This window comes from Taudactylus pleione, unplaced genomic scaffold (assembly GCF_031769625.1).
Source record: "Taudactylus pleione unplaced genomic scaffold, aTauple2 ptg000093l, whole genome shotgun sequence".
In the NCBI taxonomy this organism is placed as follows: Eukaryota; Metazoa; Chordata; class Amphibia; order Anura; family Myobatrachidae; genus Taudactylus; species Taudactylus pleione.
The window spans coordinates 41401872-41423645 of record NW_028284495.1 but is presented as its reverse complement, the minus strand read 5'-3'; the positions used below and the strand labels follow the sequence as shown (position 1 = coordinate 41423645).

At 41.9% G+C, this 21774-nt stretch overlaps 1 protein-coding gene across 1 annotated transcript in view; it reads left to right on the top strand.

The window, feature by feature from the left end:
- CEP76 (centrosomal protein 76) overlaps positions 1-21774 on the top strand; it is a 23667-nt gene extending 1893 nt beyond the window's left edge. The window contains exons 2-12 of the mRNA XM_088469721.1: positions 840-995; positions 4924-5005; positions 5690-5914; positions 6196-6381; positions 7864-7961; positions 9915-10043; positions 13675-13863; positions 16413-16579; positions 19710-20043; positions 20337-20554; positions 21469-21774. Of these exons, the coding sequence (XP_088325847.1) occupies positions 840-995; positions 4924-5005; positions 5690-5914; positions 6196-6381; positions 7864-7961; positions 9915-10043; positions 13675-13863; positions 16413-16579; positions 19710-20043; positions 20337-20554; positions 21469-21607 (1923 nt within the window). The 3' untranslated portion in view covers positions 21608-21774. The remainder of the gene's footprint in view (positions 1-839; positions 996-4923; positions 5006-5689; positions 5915-6195; positions 6382-7863; positions 7962-9914; positions 10044-13674; positions 13864-16412; positions 16580-19709; positions 20044-20336; positions 20555-21468) is intronic.

Genomic DNA, 21774 nt, shown 5'->3' with positions numbered 1-21774 from the left:
GTAACAAATAACATAAAAACAATTTTGAGACATGTGCCATAATTATTATTACTATGTATACTTTTAAAATATATTTTTGGTTTAAAGATTGAATAGTATATTACAGGCAAAAAAACTGGAGTTATATAAATTACCAGTGAATGAACGCACAATGCTAGCAAATGAACAGACAAGTCCAGTTAATGTATAATCTGACTTGTAACAATAAAACAGTCAATAGATCTTATCTAAGATTGTATGCATTCAAATTTAAGATTACTGTATTAAACCTGAAAATGTACATTCACTGGCTGATTCACCCTATGTGGAATTTGTATATTCTCCCCATGATCCCGTGGGTGTCTTCCGGGTACTCTTATTTCCTCCCACAATCCAAAAATATACTGGTAGGTTGATTGGCTCCTGAAAAACAAATAAATGAAAATAAATCTGTCCCCCAGTCTCTCTCTCATCTGTCTCCCGTCTGTCTTTCTTTCACCATTGTCCTCCCTCTGATTTTCTCATTGTCCCCATGCCTGTTTCTCTCATCTGTTCCCCCTCCATCTTTCTCATCATTCCCTTCACCTAGTTCTCATCTGTCTCTCTCATTTGCCCCGTCTGTGTCTCTGTCCTCTTACGTTTCTATCTCATCTGTCACCCCTTCGCCCCGTTGCTTTCTTTCCGTTTCTCCTTCCATCTCTGTTCCCCCTCCTAATCTGTGTCTCAACTATTTCCTCACCCTTATCTCTCTCTCATATGCCCCCCTCCCCACTCCTGCAGTGGCATATATCTAGATTAGCTAGTTTCATGCTGTTTATATATGCTATATTATTGTGAATTTATATTTTAATATCTTTTAGATGGACGTTCATGGCAAAATAAGAGAGGTCCTTACTGAAACATTAAAGGATGAATTAGGGAATGAAAGCCATAACTTCTCAGAAGAAGATCTCATGAAAGCTTTGAGGAGGAGAGGAATTATTGATGATGTCATGAAGGAGCTACATTTCAGTGAGGTAAATGTATGGCCGGCTTTAAGCTGCATACACACGTAAAGATTTTCTGTCCAACCATCCAACTAGATGATTGGTTGGAATGAAAATCTGGTAAGGGATGAAAGCAAATAACAATCAGCAATTTGCTACCAAACTCAGGAAAATGGACAAAAACTGTTGTTTGAACAAATTGTTTAGATCAAACATTTAACAAACTTGTCTGAACGACCATTTTCATCTGTTTTCTGGCATTTAGCAGCAAATAGCTGATCATCAGTTACTCCCATACGTTACCAGATTTTAATTCCAACCAATCACCTAGTTGGATGGTTGGACAGAAAATCTTTACTTGTCTATGCAGCATTAGTCCTGCACACCAGACCAACTTTACCCCAACCATCCAAATAGTTGATTGGTTGGAACGAAAATCCGGTAATGTTTGGGAGCAAATGACAGTCAGCAATTTGCTCCCAAACAGCGGAAAATGGACGAAAGTTGTTCAGACAAGTTTTTTTAAATCAAACAGATTTAACCAGTTTACCAATTACCTTTTCGTGTTTTCTGGTGTTTGGGAGCAAATGACTGACTGTCAGTCATTTGCTCCCATGCCTTACCAGATTTTCATTCCAACCAATCAACTAGTTGGCTGGTTGGACAAATAATCTTTAGATGTGCGGCCAGCTATCTCTATCCAAGAGTTAGTACATTTACCCCTATAGCAAGTCAAGCCAGTTATGAGAAAGTAAGTCATTCATCAGTATATTGTTCTGAACAACACAATACTGCTTAATAAATATTGGTAACTTGTCAAGTCCCAGAAAATCAGCTCTCTAAAAAAAGCATTATTATTCCATATAAAGGAAGTACACTATAGATTATAGAACCTAATATCCGCATTACAGAACTGTAGCTATTAAATAATATATTTGCAGTTGTATTTGAATTACATAGTTAATCTATTATAAATATCCAATATCAATGTATTTTAATTTATTCAATTTAAATGATAAAATATTGCAACTGTTTTGTTGCTAAGAGTCTCTGCTTTTAGAACTTGAAACCGGCACAATACAAGTTGTTTTGTATTCATCGAAATTTTGTTCTGTATTTTACAAGTTAAGGTTCATAGAACACATCACAATTATGTCAAATTTTTTAACAGATTGTACAATATTTGGTTAGTGCTTCCAAAGCTTTATATTGTGCTGAAATAATGTATGTTGCTGAACTACATGGCTACCTGTGAGGTAGTCCTTACGATATGTGCTGTTGATCGGCTGTAGGGATTTTCTGAATGCTGATTACTCCATTTATGAGTTTTTTTTTTTGTTTTGTCATATTTCAAAATGTACAAATTGTAAAAGCACATATTATATACCTTTTTTAACACTAGTAAAAATGCAGTCGCATATGATAAGTGTTTTAGAAGACAGTGGGTATGTAGCTTAGGTTTGTGTATCTTTACATCTACCACTAACAATTTGAAGTTTAGACCTTTTTTGTGCCCCATAACCACTGGATCAGGGTCATCACTGGTTGTGTTCATATTGGTGCTCAGCAGATTCTACTTTATCTTCAGTTGGCACATTAGTTTATTTACTGTCATTTTTAGATTATATCTTCGCCTGTCTAGACTGCATTATTATGGTGTATTTTTTCAGCATACACATTCTAAAATAAGTGTTGTGGATTAAAAATTTCTGTTATAACAGGATTCAAGTAACCCATTTAGGGATCTCTGTGAATAATGCATTTGTTGGAGATTGCGGTCATGTGCTGTTTGGAATACTGTAACTGTAAGATTAGTTAATGATTTTAGTGAAAGTATTTTCCCTGTAATTATAGTTGTGTTTTGAAGGGGAATGCCACTATCCCCAATAAAGCATGTATACATTTCTGATAAATCTCTGCCCCTTACCTCTTGGACTTTCACCCTAGATGGTTGCATTACCAGAGCAAAGAAGGTGTAAGAGTGTGTCAGCAGTGAGAGTGAAGGCAGCAGCTAGCTGTAGATCTGTCACAGGTGTCCAGTCACAGGCAACCTTCACTACACCGCTACCCTTGCCACATATTTGAATTGTTCCTGGTAACAACATATAGTTGCAGGCTAAGAAAATGTCATGCGATGAATAGAAGTTAGGCAGTGGGACTACAAAAAAGGTTTATGCTGACTTAGCGGCTGATGCAGAGTTGAACACAAGTTGGGAGTAGTTGCTCCTGCATTATGGGGCTGTTTCAGATATGTACGCTAACCTGATGGTTAGCATACATCTGCAATGGGTAGTGCTGTGTGCAGGCACATGACCTGTACTACGCAAGTGCAGCATGGTTCTATGATCCCGTACCCAGAGCGACAGCAGACTGTCAGTAATTGACTGTCTACTGCCATTTCTGTTTGGGGTGCCATTTCTGTTTGGGGAGGTGACGTCTCCGTTTCCCAAGACAGAGGCATGTCGCTGCCGTTGGGATGGAAGAGGCCAGGATCCTTGACGGCTGATGGAGGTTTCCTGGCCTCTTTTGAGCAACTGCGATCGCCGGTTTGAATTACTTCATGGTCACACATCTGGCATAGGATCACGCAGATGATACGCTGCTTTGTTTACGGACGCAACTTGGATCAGTAATGCATGCAGGAGGTATAACAGAATGTAGTCAGGTAGCCGGTGGTCGAAATGCCGAACGCCGAAATTCCGACAATGAAAGCCTGTCATTGGACTAATGATAGGCGTCTAAATACTAACGCCTATCATTAGCCCCACGCCGAAATCCCGATGCACAGCATACCGAACATAGGGAAGCCAGGCATCAGGAGCTCTTAGCCGTGGGGGTGGAGGGTTAAGTTTCGGGACTCCCGGGGGAAGACTTGGGGTTAGGCTAGGGGAAGAGGGGGGGGGTTGGGGGTTAGGCACCACCAGAGTGAGGTTAGGCACCCCCCCCCCCCGGGAGGGTTAGGTTTAGGTTGCGGGGAGGGGGGGTTAGGTGTAGGGTGCGGGGAGGGGGGGTTAGGTTTAGGCACCCATGATGGGAGGTTGCGGTTATGCACCGCTATTGAGAGGAGAGGGGAGGGTTAGGGTACTTACCCTAGTCTGGAATTTCATCTGCCGGCCTTCTGGCGTCGGGATTTCATCCGCTGGGCTTAGGTCCGGTGGTGTTACATCCGATTCCGGTGTAATGCCTCCAGCTGCATTACGTATTAGTGCTATCGCAGCTGCTACCATGTTAGCAGCTGCGATGGCAATACCGCACGAGTCTGTATCACCCTCTATATGTACTGGACTAAATGCTTATATTTGCATTTGTAGTCATCTCTGCAAGATTATCGCCCCAATCTGTACTCTTGGTTGCTACCGTCATCAGCATCAACCCTATCCTCACTACAGAATGGATACATCTGAAAATATGCTTCTAGGCAGTTCTGCATAATCCGCAGGGCTTCCCGTCGCACGCGCTTATGAAAAAGGTTGTGACTGACTAGAGAGGGAGCGTGTCCTTGTGACACGTTCCCAATTTGTCACTCTTTGGGTGTGCCTAGCACTTACGGAGGTGCTGGGCTTCCCCCAAACTCTTCCCTCACTGTGAATAGATGCCGTGCACCTATGTACAGCATCTATTCACCCGACAGCGATCGAAAACCGCCACTTTTCCCACCTGTGGGACACTGCAGCTCGTGGGTGGGGATGGCACAGGTCAGGCTGCTTTAGCGGGGCGCCGCTATAAGGGCAGGCCGCATGTTGCCACTTTAAAATTGGTCAGGGCACAGTACCCCGCTAAAACAGGAACACTGCCAGCTGCCAGACTTCATGAATTCATTTGTGCTTGGAAGTAGCCTGCTCTCTGTACATGTGATTGCTTGTGAGGGTTTTTAACATTTCGGATATTTTATTAATAGCTGTAGTCCAACAACAAGAAATTGATTCACATATTTTTTTTTTTTTGCGTTCTTTAATAGGATGGCAATTTAAGAGAGTTCACCTCAACCCCAAAACCAGCAACACATTTTGTTGATAAAGATTCAAGGACACTAAAAAAAAGTAAGAACATTACCTTTACGCTAATGAGTTTTTTTTCATATTTTCCGTTGTGAGGAAGTAGTGTTTATTCTAGCACCCTGCACCTGTCACAACCCGTGCAGTTCCTCTTTCCTGCCTGGAGTGTCGCTGTCTGCTATGGGGCTTCTAGCACACACTGGTCTGTATCTCAGCAGTTTCTTGCATTAGCTGAGTGTGCTAGAAGCACCAGAGCAGAGAGTGACACCCCAGATAGGAAAGGGGAACTGCACGGGTTGTGACAGGTGCAGGGTGCTAGAATGAACATTAAGATAGTATTACGTGTTGACATTTATATAATAATCGGCTATGGCCTGTCCAGAGATCAGCACGCACAGTGGGAATGTTCTTCACTACCCCTGCTAACATATCCCACTGCAGGGGACAGAGAGAGGGGAGTCTGGACAGTGGCAAATTGTGGACCTGGTGTGTGTGTGTGTTTTTGGGGTTGGGGGAGAGGAGAGAGCCCTCAAATAGGCATTTGCTGGGTGCAGTATAAAAGTTTAGAAAATATGCTAGTATGGCTCATGATATAGGACAAAATGGTACTTTATATTTAGGGGCTACAGTTGTCTTTATAATTTTGATCTTCTGAACAGTGCTGATGTTATATTTTTCTCCTTATTAAGTTTGCAAATTTCCCCTTATTGCTCATTCTCCTATTCACAGCTAATATAGACCCAACTCGCAGGTATCTCCATCTCCAGATCATGGGTGGGAAAGCATTTCTAGAACATCTTCAAGAACCAGATCCTCTGCCGGGTCAGGTGTGTGCCGCGTTTACTCTTGGCTTGCACTTTAGAAACCAACGCTTCCGCTCCAAGCCCATCCCGTGTGCTTGTGACCCAGATTTTCAAGATGGTTTTTTGCTGGAGTTACATAAAGACAGCTTAGGTTTGTTAAAAAAAATCATCCCATAATGTTCTAATAACTACTCGGCACAAGTCTTGTGATTAAATTGTTACTGTACATTGTGACACCCAGGCAACATATTCTTCTAGTTTGTGTTCATTAAATGAATTGTATGAACCATGAGCTTATTTCACTATATTTAAAAATGACCATGTCTCAGAATGTGACAACATTGTCTCCATATCATATCTGTTTCTTGGAATCCGTTATAGCACAGTCTAGTAGATTCACACTTCACTCCATACCTTTCTCTTTTTTTTCAGGTGATGGAAGCAGGATGGCCGATGCAACCACCCTGTTATCAATCTGTGATCCTGTGCAGCTGGTGCTAATAAAGACTGACACAAGTGGAGAAACCACTTTAGTAGCGTCCCACTTCCTGGAGTGGCGGTCATTACTGGGAAAAGATAGGGGGGTGACCAGTCTTGCTGTGGAGCTCCATGGTGTAGGTGAGAAGCAGATGATGTTAATGGAACACTCTAATCATCCATTGTTGTCCCTTTCAATAAATATTTTGTATTTTTTAATGGAGGATTATGACTTTAAAAATGTTGCTTCCTCACTAATACCCTTTTTACAACGGAGCTAAAACCCGGGTTTTTGAAGGGTTAACCCGGGCAGCTCCTTGGTGTAAAAGGGGAGAGAGTTGGCTCGCCGGGTCGAGTGACCCAGCAATCCAACCCAGGTAACTAGCAGGGTTTAACACGAGCGTAGCCTGTGAAACCCTGCTGTGAGAACAGCGCACTCCGGGTCACGATGACCTGGATTTCACTGCTAGCTGGCCGATTGGTCCGGCTCCAGTGGCGCTTGGAGATGACGTCATCTCCAAGCGACCGCTTTTACTCCGGAAAAGCTGGGTCTATGCAGACCCGACCCCGATGTGAGCGGTGCGAGTCGGCAAAATTCCGGGTCTGATCCAGATAGGAACTTTGTTCCAACTCCGGGTCAGACCCGGAATTTAGGTGGACAAGGGGTATAAAATACAAAAACTAGGGAAAAAAGTAAGTGGAAATACATTTTAGATTTTTACAGGCAATTGTTAAGCCATTATCCATCACTAAATGGGTGACATGACTGGCACTTAAATTTTATATTGCCCTCGCTTGAAAATAAGGATTCGATTAAATTTGTAAGTTTTCTCTTTTTATATATATATATATATATATATATATATACTCTCCCCGTTCCCCACTGTTTCTATTCATTTTTAATATTAATGCCATTACAGTCTTCTGGTATTTTTGGTGAATTATAGTGATGTGGAGGCGGCAGTATCAGTAATCCAGGTGCCTTAACAATTTAAGATGTATCATCAAATTCAATTGTTGCATGAGCCCTAACAAGTAAATGTGGTATGTTTTTCAAGGTGCTTTACAGTATGCTGCCATGTTTAGGGGGGAGATTTATCAAAGCTGGGAGAGAGAATACAAATTAATCAGCTCTTAACTGTTGTAAAATGACAGGAGCTGATTGGTTGCTACTTTATCTCTCTCCAAACTTTGATAAATCTCCCCCATAGTCTTATTTAGTCATTACTCACATGCCCTTTTGCATTTCTCTTATCTTGTAATCGGGAGAGATGTATTTGGAGAGATGTTCCTGAAGTCGGGCATAAATGTGACTCTGGGAATAGGGCAATGGATGCATGAAGTGTTGATTCTTCCGCTATGATGTATTTCTCCCCTTATCTGCAGGATTACTTGTTTTGTACTCTCATCTAAACATTATTGAAACTTTCTTTGAATTAACGTAGAAACTGATATTTGTTGTTTGATCATTTTATGACCATTGTTTTTGTAAATACGTGGACAGCGCTGCACTATGATTTATTACTGCCCAAGCTGTGCTTTTATTATTTATTTATAAGGCTGATTTTTTTTTTGATTTTTTTTTAACCAATGTTTTTATTAGTGCTTCTATTTGTTCCTTAGGTGCAGAGTGTAAAATTCCTGTTGGAGTTCTGAATGTCAAACTTGAAATGTATCCACCTCTGAATCAAACCCTGTCTCCAGAGATTGTCAACACTCAGGTAACTGGGTTAGTAACTAGTTGTGGCAGGAAATGCTGCAGTGATACCTTTTACATTGCATTCACTCATCACCTGTAATGACTGTTTCACTTCAAAGGGATTTTCCATAAATAAAGAGTAACTTTCCGCCACCCATTCATTAACCCTTTCTCATAATGGTGATGTTAATTTGTTCTTGAAGGACAATAAAACTAAGCCTGTGTAGCACGGTGGTAATCTGATAGATTAGTATAGAGAAGTTAAGGAGCTTGCCTAGAGAATTGAGTTTTGAGGGAGTGCTGGAGGGTTTGCAGGCTAGAATAAGCATGGTGTATTTCACAGAGGCGGCACAGCCCAAAAAAGGTCCTGTAAATGGGAATGTGAGCAGGTGATGAATATAGAGCGGAATGGCGTGCTGGTAGATAATCCGAGATAAGTGAAGAGAGGTGTATTGGTACATTTGTTTTTAAACAAATATATTAGTATATTCGTATAAGTAATTTAGATTTTATTTAGTAAAGTACAAACAACCAATATAGGGACTGAGGGCCTGATTCAGAGCCGGACGCTCTGACCAGAGCGCTCGCTCTGAATCAGGGCCGTCCTAGTTAAATTTGGAGCGGCCTTTCGGACGCTCGCATAGCTGTGGGTTACCACCCACAGCTTATGTGAGCGTCCATGATCAAGACCATCGCGACCATCAGGCTTGCGACGAGACCCTGCGGTAGGGTCTCGCTGCCGCAAGCCAGGGAGTGATTTTGGCTCTATCAGAGCCAAAATCACTCCCACTGACATCACTAGTGATGTCAGTGGGGCCGGACCCAGATGGTAGGCGTTCCCATGGGAACGCCTCCGTCTGGGCAGCCACGCCCCACCACGCCCACCAAAGGGGGCGTGCTGTCACTCACCATCGACAGCACGCCCCCTTTGGTGCAAGACCCCGAGCGATGGCTTCCCCGCCGCTCGCCGGGTCTCGCGCATGCGCATTTGGGTACCATCGACCCGTTTGCGAGCGTCCTGCGCTCACGAGCGTGTCTGAATGAGACCCTGAATGAGACCCTGAGTTCGTAAAAGAACATTTTGTAAGGAAAATAAGTCTTAGGTGCTGTTTTCAAAGCTTATTGTAGGGGTGAAAGTCTGATTAGGGGAAGATCTGTACGAAGGATATTGCAATAATCAATGCAAACAGATTGAGAGCATGTGTTAAGGCAGTGATTCCCAACCTCGGTCCTCAAGGCACACTAACAGTCCTGTTTTAGTGATATCCATGATTGAGCACAGATGGTTAAATCAATCTAACTCAGGTACTAATTAAGTCACTTGTGCTTAAGTATGGCTATCCCTAAAACCTGGACTGTTAGTGTGCCTTGAGGACCGTGGTTGGGAACCCCTGTATTAAGGTTTTAGCAGTGTCTTATCTGAGATTTATGCATATACTAGAAGTGTTTATATATAGTTAACAGGATGCGAGTAGGAAAGGACAGGCTTTATAACAGGGTAACACCTAGGCATCACGCTTAATGAGTAGGGTTTATTTTTGTGTTGTCCACAGATGTAGAGATATTAGGTAGGTAGCTTGTGAACTCTATTTTTTTAAAATTTAGGTAGTTAGTAGTTATCCAAGATGAAATGGTAGAGAGACATTCCATAACACCACAGATGGTGACAATTCCTATAGATTTGGGTATCATCCGCATAGTGATAATAAATCCAAAGGATCTTATTAGTTTCCCAAGAGAGTCAATATGCATGGAAAAGAGGGTCTAGCACTAAGCCTTGAGCGGAGACGTAGACTTAAGTAGCTATTGGATAAACTAATTTTTACCTTTGCATCCAATAAAAAGCCTCTAATCTTTGGTTAAGAAGCATCATATTATGCCTTGGCTATTACAGTAAATTTAGTCTATATTCTTAGCACATAAACTTTTGTTTGCTATGAAGTCTTCTATACATAATATGGCAATAATTTTTCAGCTTACTTTGGAACGACAGAAAGCTGCCGAGAAGGAACGTCTGTTTTTAGTGTATGCAAAGCACTGGTGGAGGGAATACCTACAGATAAGACCGTCCCATAGTTCCCGACTTGTCAAGATCTTTGCACAGGTGTGTAGCAATACATGATTTATAGTTGTAGCCACAGACATTTCCTTATGGCTATGTAGCTATTTTGTCTTATTGAGCGACTGGTGTATTATTTCACACACATTGCACAGTCCCGAACGTCATGTGTGTGCCTGGACAAGATTGAGTCCTACAGCTGTTTTCAGAGTACAGTGCCCAGGATACTTTGCCGCCTCTGGCAGGCATACTGGGACATGTAATACCACAACTGCTCCAGGCCTAGTGGCTGGTGCTTACGGATTCTTCCCTGTCACTGGCAGAAGGAATGAAAGAGTGGTCAGCAGACCTGGAATAAGACTGTCTAGGGTCCTAGATAGGAAGTCTGCTTTGGAGCTGCTGCCAGCAGTATATATAGTATTTAATTTTTCAGCAACAAGCATAATATTGTAGAATTTCTTGTGTAAAGTTATCCAATACATAAAAAATAAAGTACTAGTTATTTGGGGTTTTTTGTATAAATATTGTGGGTTTGCAAATGATTCCTCTTTTTTTAGTCTGGCCGGGGTTCTATGGTCATACAGTTTGTTTTCAGTATTATTTAGCCCTTGGTCTAGTGCCTAGTATAATTTTATAACCCCATACATTAGTCTGCCCCTACATTGCATAATAACCACATAACCGGTGTAAATTAAAAACTCTGCTGAGACTAAACAGTTAAATTTTAAATCTAGAAAGAATTAATAATTTTTCTGAATCTTTAATGCCGGGTACACGCTGGGACGAGCTCGTTCCGATTTGGCCAAATCAGAATGACAAATTGTGAAGTGTGTATGCACAATATGCGCTCTCCCACGGTTGTATGCTACGTCAGGTTTGATGTACTGCACATCAAACCTAACGATATTGCATACTGCCCCATTCATTTTAATGAAGGACGGAACAAGTGATCGTTCCGTCGTTAATTACATAGTTATGATATGTCAACCCGGTACACATTGTCCAGTGTGTACCCACCTTAAGTCTAAAGGTTGCAGTTGCCATTTATTAAGAGTTGTTCTTCATAGACAACATAAATCCATCAAAAATTGGTGGTATAGGGAAAGTTTCCAAAGTTGCAAACAAGGAGCGATGCATATGATACTTAGTTTAGGCAGGTGTGGCCTCTCAGCGAGAGGAACAACTGGATTCACTAGGGCACAAATTGTGCAGCTGGAATACTATCATACAACCACTTTTTACGCAAGTGTTGATTAAGATCGTTTTCTTGAGATGGTCATTAAAGTGGAAAGTCATATTGTGCCCACATGCTAGGATTTGCAGCAATATGGTCTAAAGCTGCCTAATCGTCAGTCAGAACTGAAGCATGAATCAGCTCATTAATGCAGGCAGTAAGTCATGTTACTTTTTACCATGAAGCATGAAAGGTAATGGTACCCTTTGTCATTTGTAGAACTTGTTCCTAACAACCTTACCCCTATTCACAGTGTGATGATACACTTTATGCTTTTCTCATGTATTTTCCAATTGCAATAACAAGGTCTGAATTAATGTTCAAAAGATGCCTTTAAGGTCCTTTACTTAATTCAGACATGTGTACTGTGTAATATTACCCAACACTTCAGTTTGTGTGTCTTACATATATTGTCTCAAGCTGAAGTAGTAATATGATGCACAGTAATATTCTGACACTTTGTAATGTTCGTACTGCCTGGGTGAGTAGTATGATTTGGTGCAGCCACCTCCGCTGGAAGTATGAATGAAGCATGGGGGTAATGTAAAAAACGTGCAGTGATATTACATGAGTTGTGATTTCAGAGTCCTGGCCAAATGGAACAGTGTAATCAAATGCTATTACTATGTTCCTTTTTCTGCCTATACTTTGCCTTCAAATGAAAATTAGTTGCAGGGTCGCTATCTGTGGGGTATGGGGAGTGCATTTGCCAGGGGCCCAGGCTATCAAGTGGGCCCATCGGCTTTGATAATCCCAGTCGCATACTTATCGCAGGCAGTATGACTGTGACTCAGAAGGGATCATTGGTGTTGACAGTCTGTTTGCAGTTCCCCGTGCGTGCTAATGCTGGATGAATTGAGATCACAGGGAGCATATGCCCCCCTTCTCAGGAGAACACCTTCTAGATCAAATGTGCATACTGTCTTTTGCAGACAGTGCGCCTCCCACCTCTACTTCTCCTAACCAGCTTCCTCTTTATTGGTGGGACCTGTGTCTGTGTCACCGCACAGCGTGGGAAGAAGCAGCAAGGTGATTACAGTCCATACGTACGTCGCCCTCCTCGGTCTGCAGCTCTTTGACATGCAACCTCCCCTACACCTGGTCTATCTGTCTTACCCTTTTGCATTTGTTTCATTCCCTGACAACATTTATTTACATGTACCTCTCTCTGTTGTCCAATCCACCCCCCCATGTGTGACTTTTCCCAATCCACCTCCCCCCATGTGTGACTTTTCCCAGTCCACCCCCTCCATGTGTGACTCTGCCCAAGCCCCCTCATGTGTGCAGCTGCCAATCCCCCCCTATGTATGCAGCACAGCGGGTCCCTACATGTTTTATTTGTAATTATTCTTTTAACTTATTTGGAGGTAGGATGTTACGATTCAGCTGATACCAGGTTCCCAGACATAAACATGCCTGTTTCAGTTCATTTTGCTATGTGCTGTGAATTATTAGTTAGCCAGCGAACAACTGCATAAGTTTGAGGTTTCGGTGCACCTTACCCTAATTGTATGTCTAAGTACCACATGTACACTGCTGAGAGTCTGTAACAGCATCACGTGGGAGCAGACGTAGGAAACAGCAGTTGTATTTGATTACTGTAGTTTAATATTAAAAGCATTTTTAAACAGAAAATAAGGCCATTCAAAGGACTTGATATTGTGTAACCGTGGACATCAAGCGGATTCAGTATGATTGACTGCCGGCCGCATGGCCGGAGGTTCAAATCCTGACAGCGGCATCAAGGCAGCAGTGAAAATCCTGATCGTCCAACACGACACCCCCCCCCCCTCCCCCCGTGGCTGTTCGCGCCCGGCTTACCTTCCATTGGTAAGCTAGATGTCGGGCTCCCGCTGTAGGTAAAGTTACAGGCGTGGGGATTTCGACGACTGTCATTTAACCCTTGCCGGGATATGACAGTCTGGAAGCCGTCCGTTGGCTTCCCGACTTCTTCCACATCAACCATATAGTGCTGTGGGAAGATGCAGTCAACAGAGATTACAAAGCAGCTGTGAGCCTGATTTTTCAGGGAAAACGGTGAGGAAACCGCTAAGCACTGCTCCTTAGTACTAGCAGGAGAGAGGGAGAGAGCATACACAGCAGGGGCACTGGACACAGCAGAGGCCAGGAGTAAGTAACAGCATTGCGTAGGGGAGCCCGAGTGTGTGCATGTGTAAGGAAGACCACATCCAAGCCAGCTTCTGCCAATGCCTTGGTTTGTGCAGGATCCACCAATTCATTACCTCCAAATATCTTCACTAAATGCTGTTGTATTTCCAGTGTGCTAATTGATAACATTTTACATTTGTTTATTTTCGCTATTGTTTGGTGGCATATGTTATAGTGTCTTGCATAGGAGGGTTTGTTATTTTGGTTACTTTTGTTCTTCAAAAGAGTATTGGCTAATGGTAATTTTTACCTTTCTGTCCATGTGTATATTAGGATGAAAACTGGGTAAATCGTCCTGTTTGTTGTTACGTAAGTCCCCTGAGAGCCGGGCGCCTGCTGGACACACCACGACAAGCTGCTCGCTTTGTAAATGTTTTGGGCTACGAAAAGGCCCCAGTTGTTGGCGGTGGTGGCAAACAGGAGCAGTGGAGCACCATGCTGGCATTTCTCTGTAGAAATAAGGTACAATATGCTTTCAGTGATCTTTTATTCATCTGCACTCTATATTATGCATGATTATGACTTGGGACTATGACTAAAGGTTTTTGTTTGGTTTCTTTCATAGACATTATTGTTGTGCTTCAGGTTATGTTTATATTTAAACCATAATAATAAATGCTTTTGTTCCATAGTATTTCTGGAATGTTGAACATAGGCAGTAGAAACAAAAGGTACAATACTGCATACTGTATTATCATGGGCACAAAAGTAAATAGAGAAACAGCAGCCAGTGATAGTTACCTGCTTACTGTTAGGTAATATAGCCAGGGTACAAAGTAAGAGGGCTATCCCTGTATGCTCAGGTCTTTATACAGCTTTATGTAATTACCGCTCAGGTCTTTCATTGTTAGACTGGGAATATCTCTGTAATAAAATAATCCTCCTTGTCAGCTCTACAATGCTGTTGTATTATATCAGAGAGGACGCTACTTGTTTTTTCTTAACCTTGTATTATTATTATTGCTCATGTATGTTTGTTTCTAAATTAGTTTGGTTGCTTAAATGAATTGCACTGTCCTACTGACATTTATTACATTTTCTTTAACAATATAAAATGTTAGACAATCAAAATTTGTATTCTAGTTTAACATATTATTAACCTGCTTTATGTAAACTGAAAACGCCACCATCTTGATATCCTTCACAGTTATTTCCACCCGCCGTTTCCTCTCTTCTCCTTTGGCTTAATAGTTTTTTTTTTTTCAGACATTTGGTGAGGGAATATCTGAAACTTTCAGCTAAACTAACTGGAACCCTTGTGGGCATTTGCATGTGTTAGTGTTTTGTATCAGATCTGTTGAGGTACAGGCAGTACTCAGCCTTTGTAGTGTTTTCAGGTAGATGAGAAGTGAAAGATTGTTACACTTAGTTATTGCAGTCTGACAGAGATCAAGCTCTTGTACAATGATCTGTAACTGTATATGTGTATATATATATAATATATAATACCACTCTGCTAATGCTCTGTCGGCACTTAGGGTCTGAATAAATGCAAAACTACTTTGTATTATATAAACGGCACTAACATAGCCATAGTCAACGTTTCGGTGTATAGTTCTATTGTTTTGCATAGGGGCCCTCTCGCAGGAGTGACCCACGTGCCCAGCAGCACTATACAGACTGGTGGCAGCAGCTCTTTCACCCACCACTCCCACCAATGTCACTGTGTGCCCTGTGCACAGACTGCTATATAGCCTATCCTATTCATCCACCACTCACACCAATATCACTGTGTGCCCTGTGCACAGACTGCTATGTAACCTTTACTATTCACCCACCACTCACACCAATGTCACTGTGTGCCCTGTACACAGACTGCTATGTAGCCTGTCCTATTCATCCACCACTCACACCAATGTCACTGTTTGCCCTGTGCACAGACTGCTATGTAGCCTGTCCTATTCATCCACCACTCACACCAATGTCACTGTGTGCCCTGTACACAGACTGCTATGTAGCCTGTCCTATTCATCCACCACTCACACCAATGTCACTGTGTGCCCTGTACACAGACTGCTATGTAGCCTGTCCTATTCATCCACCACTCACACCAATGTCACTGTGTGCCCTGTACACAGACTTCTATGTAGCCTGTCCTATTCATCCACCACTCACACCAATGTCACTGTTTGCCCTGTGCACAGACTGCTATGTAGCCTGTCCTATTCATCCACCACTCACACCAATGTCACTGTGTGCCCTGTACACAGACTGCTATGTAGCCTGTCCTATTCATCCACCACTCACACCAATGTCACTGTTTGCCCTGTGCACAGACTGCTATGTAGCCTGTCCTATTCATCCACCACTCACACCAATGTCACTGTGTGCCCTGTGCACAGACTGCTATGTAGCCTGTCCTATTCATCCACCACTCACACCAATGTCACTGTGTGCCCTGTACACAGACTGCTATGTAGCCTGTCCTATTCACCCACCACTCACACCAATGTCACTGTGTGCCCTGTACACAGACTGCTATGTAGCCTGTCCTATTCATCCACCACTCACACCAATGTCACTGTGTGCCCTGTACACAGACTGCTATGTAGCCTGTCCTATTCACCCACCACTCACACCAATGTCACTGTGTGCCCTGTACACAGACTGCTATGTAGCCTGTCCTATTCATCCACCACTCACACCAATGTCACTGTGTGCCCTGTGCACAGACTGCTATGTAGCCTATCCTATTCACCCACCACTCACACCAATGTCACTGTGTGCCCTGTACACAGACTGCTATGTAGCTTATCCTATTCAAGTGAACACTGGCCCAAAGCACCTCATCCCTTACCAGCCGTGCGCATGGTGCCACACCTATCTTTTGCATTGATGATGTCCATAAATTTTGTTTGTTATTGCTCAGATTTAACTTTATGGATCCGAGATGAAACAAAGTGTAATGTTTTTATTATATTGTATATAGATAAATATGTGTGTGTGTGTGTGTGTGTGTATATTATATAAAATATATAATCAGTACTTGAATTTTTTCTTTTTACGTAAAGGGTGATTGTGAAGACCATTGCAACCTTCTGTGCAGCCTCCTTCTTGGCTTTGGACTGGATGCCTACGTGTGCGTTGGTACAAAAGGAAAGGGAGTGGCACACACCTGGGTTATGACTTGTGGAACCGATGGAGCAATTACATTCTGGGAGAGTTTGACGGGACAAAGGTGAATACCAGACATTCTGAGTGAATGGAAAGCTTACGTCATCATTGGTCGGTTTTACATTGAGGTGTTCCAATATAATCAATCATCTTGAGACCTTCCCAAATATTTATGTATTACAGAATTATTGTGACAGAATGGTACGAGTGCTATATATGTCTGTGCCTTCTGGTAGAGGATGGGGCAACCTGTTGTTTTGTGATCAGTGGTCTAAGGATCCATAATGTTCACTTCTATTTTATTAGGCAGACAAATGTGCAGCTACCAAATTACCATACAAACCCTTACCAAAAATGAAATATTTACGTTATACTCTTGTGACTTTTTTTTTTAATGCATTTACTGTTACTGTGTTGAAAGGAAGCAGAGGACAATACACTTTTCCACAGAAGATATTTAAAATGATTGTGTAGCATTTAATATTGTAATAATATAAAACATAATTTAATTAAATTTGTATGCAAAATGAAAATATGAACTATTTAAAATACAAATGAGTTTCATACCAGGCCGTCAGGCACGGGATAATACGCGCAGGGCAGTAGATCTGATTCATATTATTAACTCCAGGAGATCCCCAGCTATTATTCTTTCTCTGGATGCTGAAAAAGCATTTGATAGGATCTCCTGGGGTTTCATTTCTCATGCCCTACAGTCCTTTGGGTTGTCTGGGAACTTCCTGACGAGCGTCATGGCTCTCTATTCTGCCCCTTCAGCTAGAGTCTCCATTAATGGAGTCCCATCCGCTTTATTTTCCATCTCCAACGGCACCAGACAGGGATGTCCCCTTTCCCCCTTAATCTTCGCTCTAATAATTGAGCCTCTAGCCTCCCTTATCCGCCTTAACCCTAGTATCACGGGTGTGTGGGTCGGGAACATCTCCTCTAAAATTGCCCTTTTTGCGGATGACATTCTGCTTACGCTTACTCAACCTCAGATCTCTTTGCCCAATCTTTACGAACTCCTGGATAATTATAGCACACTTTCCGGGCACAAAATCAATTACTCTAAATCGGAGGCCAGGCTTCTTCATGTCCTCCAACAGGACGCTGAATCCCTAAAGCCCTTCTATAATTTTAAATGGCAACATAAAAAACTTAAATACCTTGGGATCTTCCTGACTTCCCATTATAACCTGCTGTATCAGGAAAACCTCCCACAACTTTTCGCTAAACTACACGCAGACCTTCCTAAATGGCTCTATCTATTCCAAACACTCCCTATAGCTGTTCCCCACTCTCTCCTGCGTAAAATTCAGAAGAGCATTACCCGCTTTATTTGGAATGGTAAAACCCCCAGGTTATCTTCTGTTGTTCTTAAGAAACCTATTTCTAAAGGTGGTAGAGGTCTCCCAGATTTTAAACTATATTACTTGGCTACCCACTTTTCTCAAATAGTTTCCTCCTATTCTCCCCCTGGAACAACATCCTGGCTTGACATTGAAGCCAACCTTATTAATTTGCCAGATCTGTCCTCCCTCTGGGGCTTACAAAAGAGATATCGCCCCCCCCCTCCTCCAGTCTCCCACCTACTCTTCAATTCCTACTACATCTGTGGAATCTGTACTCTGTTAAATTCTCAATTTCCTCTCCTATGTCTCCCCTCACACCCATATGGAACAATCCCTGTTTTCCACCAGGCCTACAAACGACCCGCATGACATGGTGGACACATCTGTCCCTCCAATTTCCTGTGGATTTTACCGCAGATGGGCATTGGCTTTCCTTCTCGGAACTACAGTCGAAAACTCCTACCCAACCCCTCCGCCCCTTTGAATATTGTCAAATACGGCACTTTCTACAATCTATGCCACAAGATTCACTCCTACACACCCTCACCCCCTTTGAACGCCTCTGCAGGTTCCACCCCGTGTCCAAAGGAATGATTTCCCAAATTTATAATATACTTATTGATGTTGAGAGAGGCTATTGCCAAGTCCTCTATTTCTACACAGTTTAAGGAAACATCATATAAATTATACTACCGCTGGTACTATACCCCAGTGCGACTCTCACAAATGGATTTTTCTACTATGCTACCCTCCTCCCGATCTTTTCAAGAGCTCCCAGAAACTGTTGTCCCATATCCTAGTAGCTGCCAAACAATTAATAGCCCGCCATTGGAAAAATCCTCTCCCGCCATCTCTTTCTGCCTTGAAATCACAAATTTGGCATATTGCAGCAATGGAGAATATTACTTACTATCTCCATGATAGGGGCCATCTATTTGCCCAAGTGTGGGCTCCTTGGCTCTCCTGTGAGGGCACCCCCCACTCTTGACCCTTGTATTTCCTCCACTGAACCCATGTGCGGCGGGAGGGTCTTACCTCCCCACTCCACTCTTTCGTGTTTATATGCTTTATTACCTTGGACAGGTGGTACTCCTTGTTTTTGTTTTAATATCCTTTAAATATCTTTCAGATGTTTTAATTTCTATAATAGTCCTGTTTCCCTTCCTTACACCTCCACCCCCCCATCTTACCCCATGTCCTATTTTCTTTTAATTTTGTTGACATATATAGATCTATATTGTATTTTCTATATATTTTTGAAAATGTGTATCATTGTTGAGGCTATTTGCAATCATGCCTGTTTATATGCTCAGTCTGTTTATTTTTTATGAGCGCTTTAAATAAAGAATTTAAAAAAAAAAAATTATTATTTAAAATACAAATGAAATCTGAATTCCAAGAACAATTTATGTAAACTAAAGATGAAATGAAAAATGCAAATGATGTGTCTGGAGCTGTATATTGGTCAGTTTTGCACAAGTCAGAGTAGTGAGCTTCTGGTGCATGCACAGGATTGTTAGTCTGACTAATGTATGTCCCCTGTACAGCCCGGTGACCATTCAATGAATGATTCTGACATCCTTCTGTAGCTTTCTGAGCTGCTGATGAACTGCTATGTAATGTAGGGGAGTGGTATCAAACCTTCTAAAGAGGACAAGTTACCCATAGTAACCATCAACTTCTGGCTATTATTTTTCAAGTACATTCTATAAAATAAGTATGGCCAACTTCTTAATCTCTTTAGTTTGAGACATTTCCTCAGAAGTCCTGTACCTCTTATGACTTCATGCATTGTATCTGCCATTTGGTATTCTCTTATGTCTTAATGCTCTCATCATACAGATACATCCATAAACCTATCAACCCAGATGACCCTCCCTTGGTAGAACAGCCCAAGCCTCTCTATCCGTACAGAACCATTGGCTGCATCTTTAACCATCAGCGGTTCTTGGCCAATTGCCAGCCTTCAGATTCGGTTGATCTGTGTGTGTTTGATCTGAATAACGAATCGAGGTGGAAGCCAATGAGTGAGGAAGCCATTAAATCCATCTGCTCGCCAGGAGCTACTACCTCCCTTCCTCCGTTCCCTCCACTCTGCAGCTCACTGCTTGATGCAGCCACAGAAAGTAATGAAATTGAGCTACAGCTGCGAGTACTTGTATCTGAGCACAGAAAGGTATTATTAAGTGATTGAATTTCAGCTACTACTTTGGGGATAGGTGTGTATGGTGATTGTAGTGTTCAAGATCTGCTGAGACACACTGTATCGGATGTAAGCTCATAAAATAAACATAACTGATGGTGGAAATAAACTTTCAAGTATAGTTTCCATGTTTAAGTACTTAAACTATACACATGCAACAACACAATTATTAAAAAACAAAAAAGTAGAGACACTGCTTTTTGCAACCAGTATTTTTATTTAATTGTACCTGTCCCTTTTTTCTTCCACACACTCTGACTGTTCAGGATCTAGGTCTCAGCACAGTTTGGGAGGATCAGCTATGCTATCTCTTGTCACCTGCTTTGGCAGCATATGAGCTTGAGCGAGCTACAGGAATCTCGGCAGGGAATGAGGAATTTCAGGATGCCATAAGGAGAGCGGTACCCGATGGTCATACATTCAAGGGGTTCCCTATTCACTTTGTGCATCGGAATGCAAGACGGGCTTTTGCTACATGTCTACGGTAAGTTTTGCTATTTATGATAACAAAGATCTCCCTAGATTAGAATTTGCAGCACTTATGTTGTCACATTTTGTCAAAGAAAATTGCTTAAAGCAAATGTCCACTTTCATTTTTTATTTTTTTTTATTGATTTCTAAACGATCTAAGAGCTATGCAATCAGTTACCCATATTACTACCTATAGATCTAAGCTCTAACCACTGCCTGGCTTGCTTCATTTTCATATTTTCATATGCCAGGGTAACATAATCAGAAGTGAAAGAGCCATTTACTAATAACATTCAAATTCTCATGTTTCCCACAACTAACAGGAGCTGATTCAGAGTCGTACGCAAACCCGATGGTTTGCATACAATTCCGTCATTTGTAGATCTGCACCTGCACGTGATCTTTACTGAGCATGTGCAGATCTCCATCTGCGAGCTAGCTCGCAGTACCTGTACGCTGCAGTCTGACCATTGGAGGCGAAGCGGCGGCTGCGTCAGGCTGGGTCCCAGAAAATGGTGTCTATTTACACAAGATGCCTCCTGCCCCATTAGCAAATTTTAACATCGCTACTGCGTCCAAAGACGCAGCTGCTGTGCTAATACCGTACAAATCTGAATCGGGCCCTTAGTTGGTAGGTAGAATATTAGAAATTAGAGTAGTCATTTTGTGAAATTCTACTATGACAATATAATTGTTGTAACCTAAATGTCCTTACTTGGGTGGAGATGGTTTTAGTAAGAAGTAAGAGAATATACCCAGGTAATCGTAGCCTTTAAATACATGGCCACTATGAATTTGTCCTGTCACCCAAAGTTTACTTAAACTTACTAGAAGACCGCCGATTGTTTGACTGACATATGTTTTCTTAAAGGTTCTTATTATAGGTTATTTTTATTTATTTTTTGATTCTCTTTATGTATTGCACAGTTCCCCATTCTGTGATGAGATTGTTGGCTGTCGTGGAGATCAGATGCGACTTGCAGTACGAGTGCGAGTTTTCACGTACCCTGAATCTGCATGTGCCGTGTGGATTATGTTTGCATGTAAATATCGATCTGTTTTATGACACAAACTTCTTCACTCCCTCATCTACCAACCTAGACTGTGTTTTAAAAATGTTTAATACATATATACACATATTCTTATATATGCAACAATGTATTTATTTTTTTATTATATACAATATTTGCTATAATGAAAAATTGCTTTATATAATAAAATATTTTTGTTTGA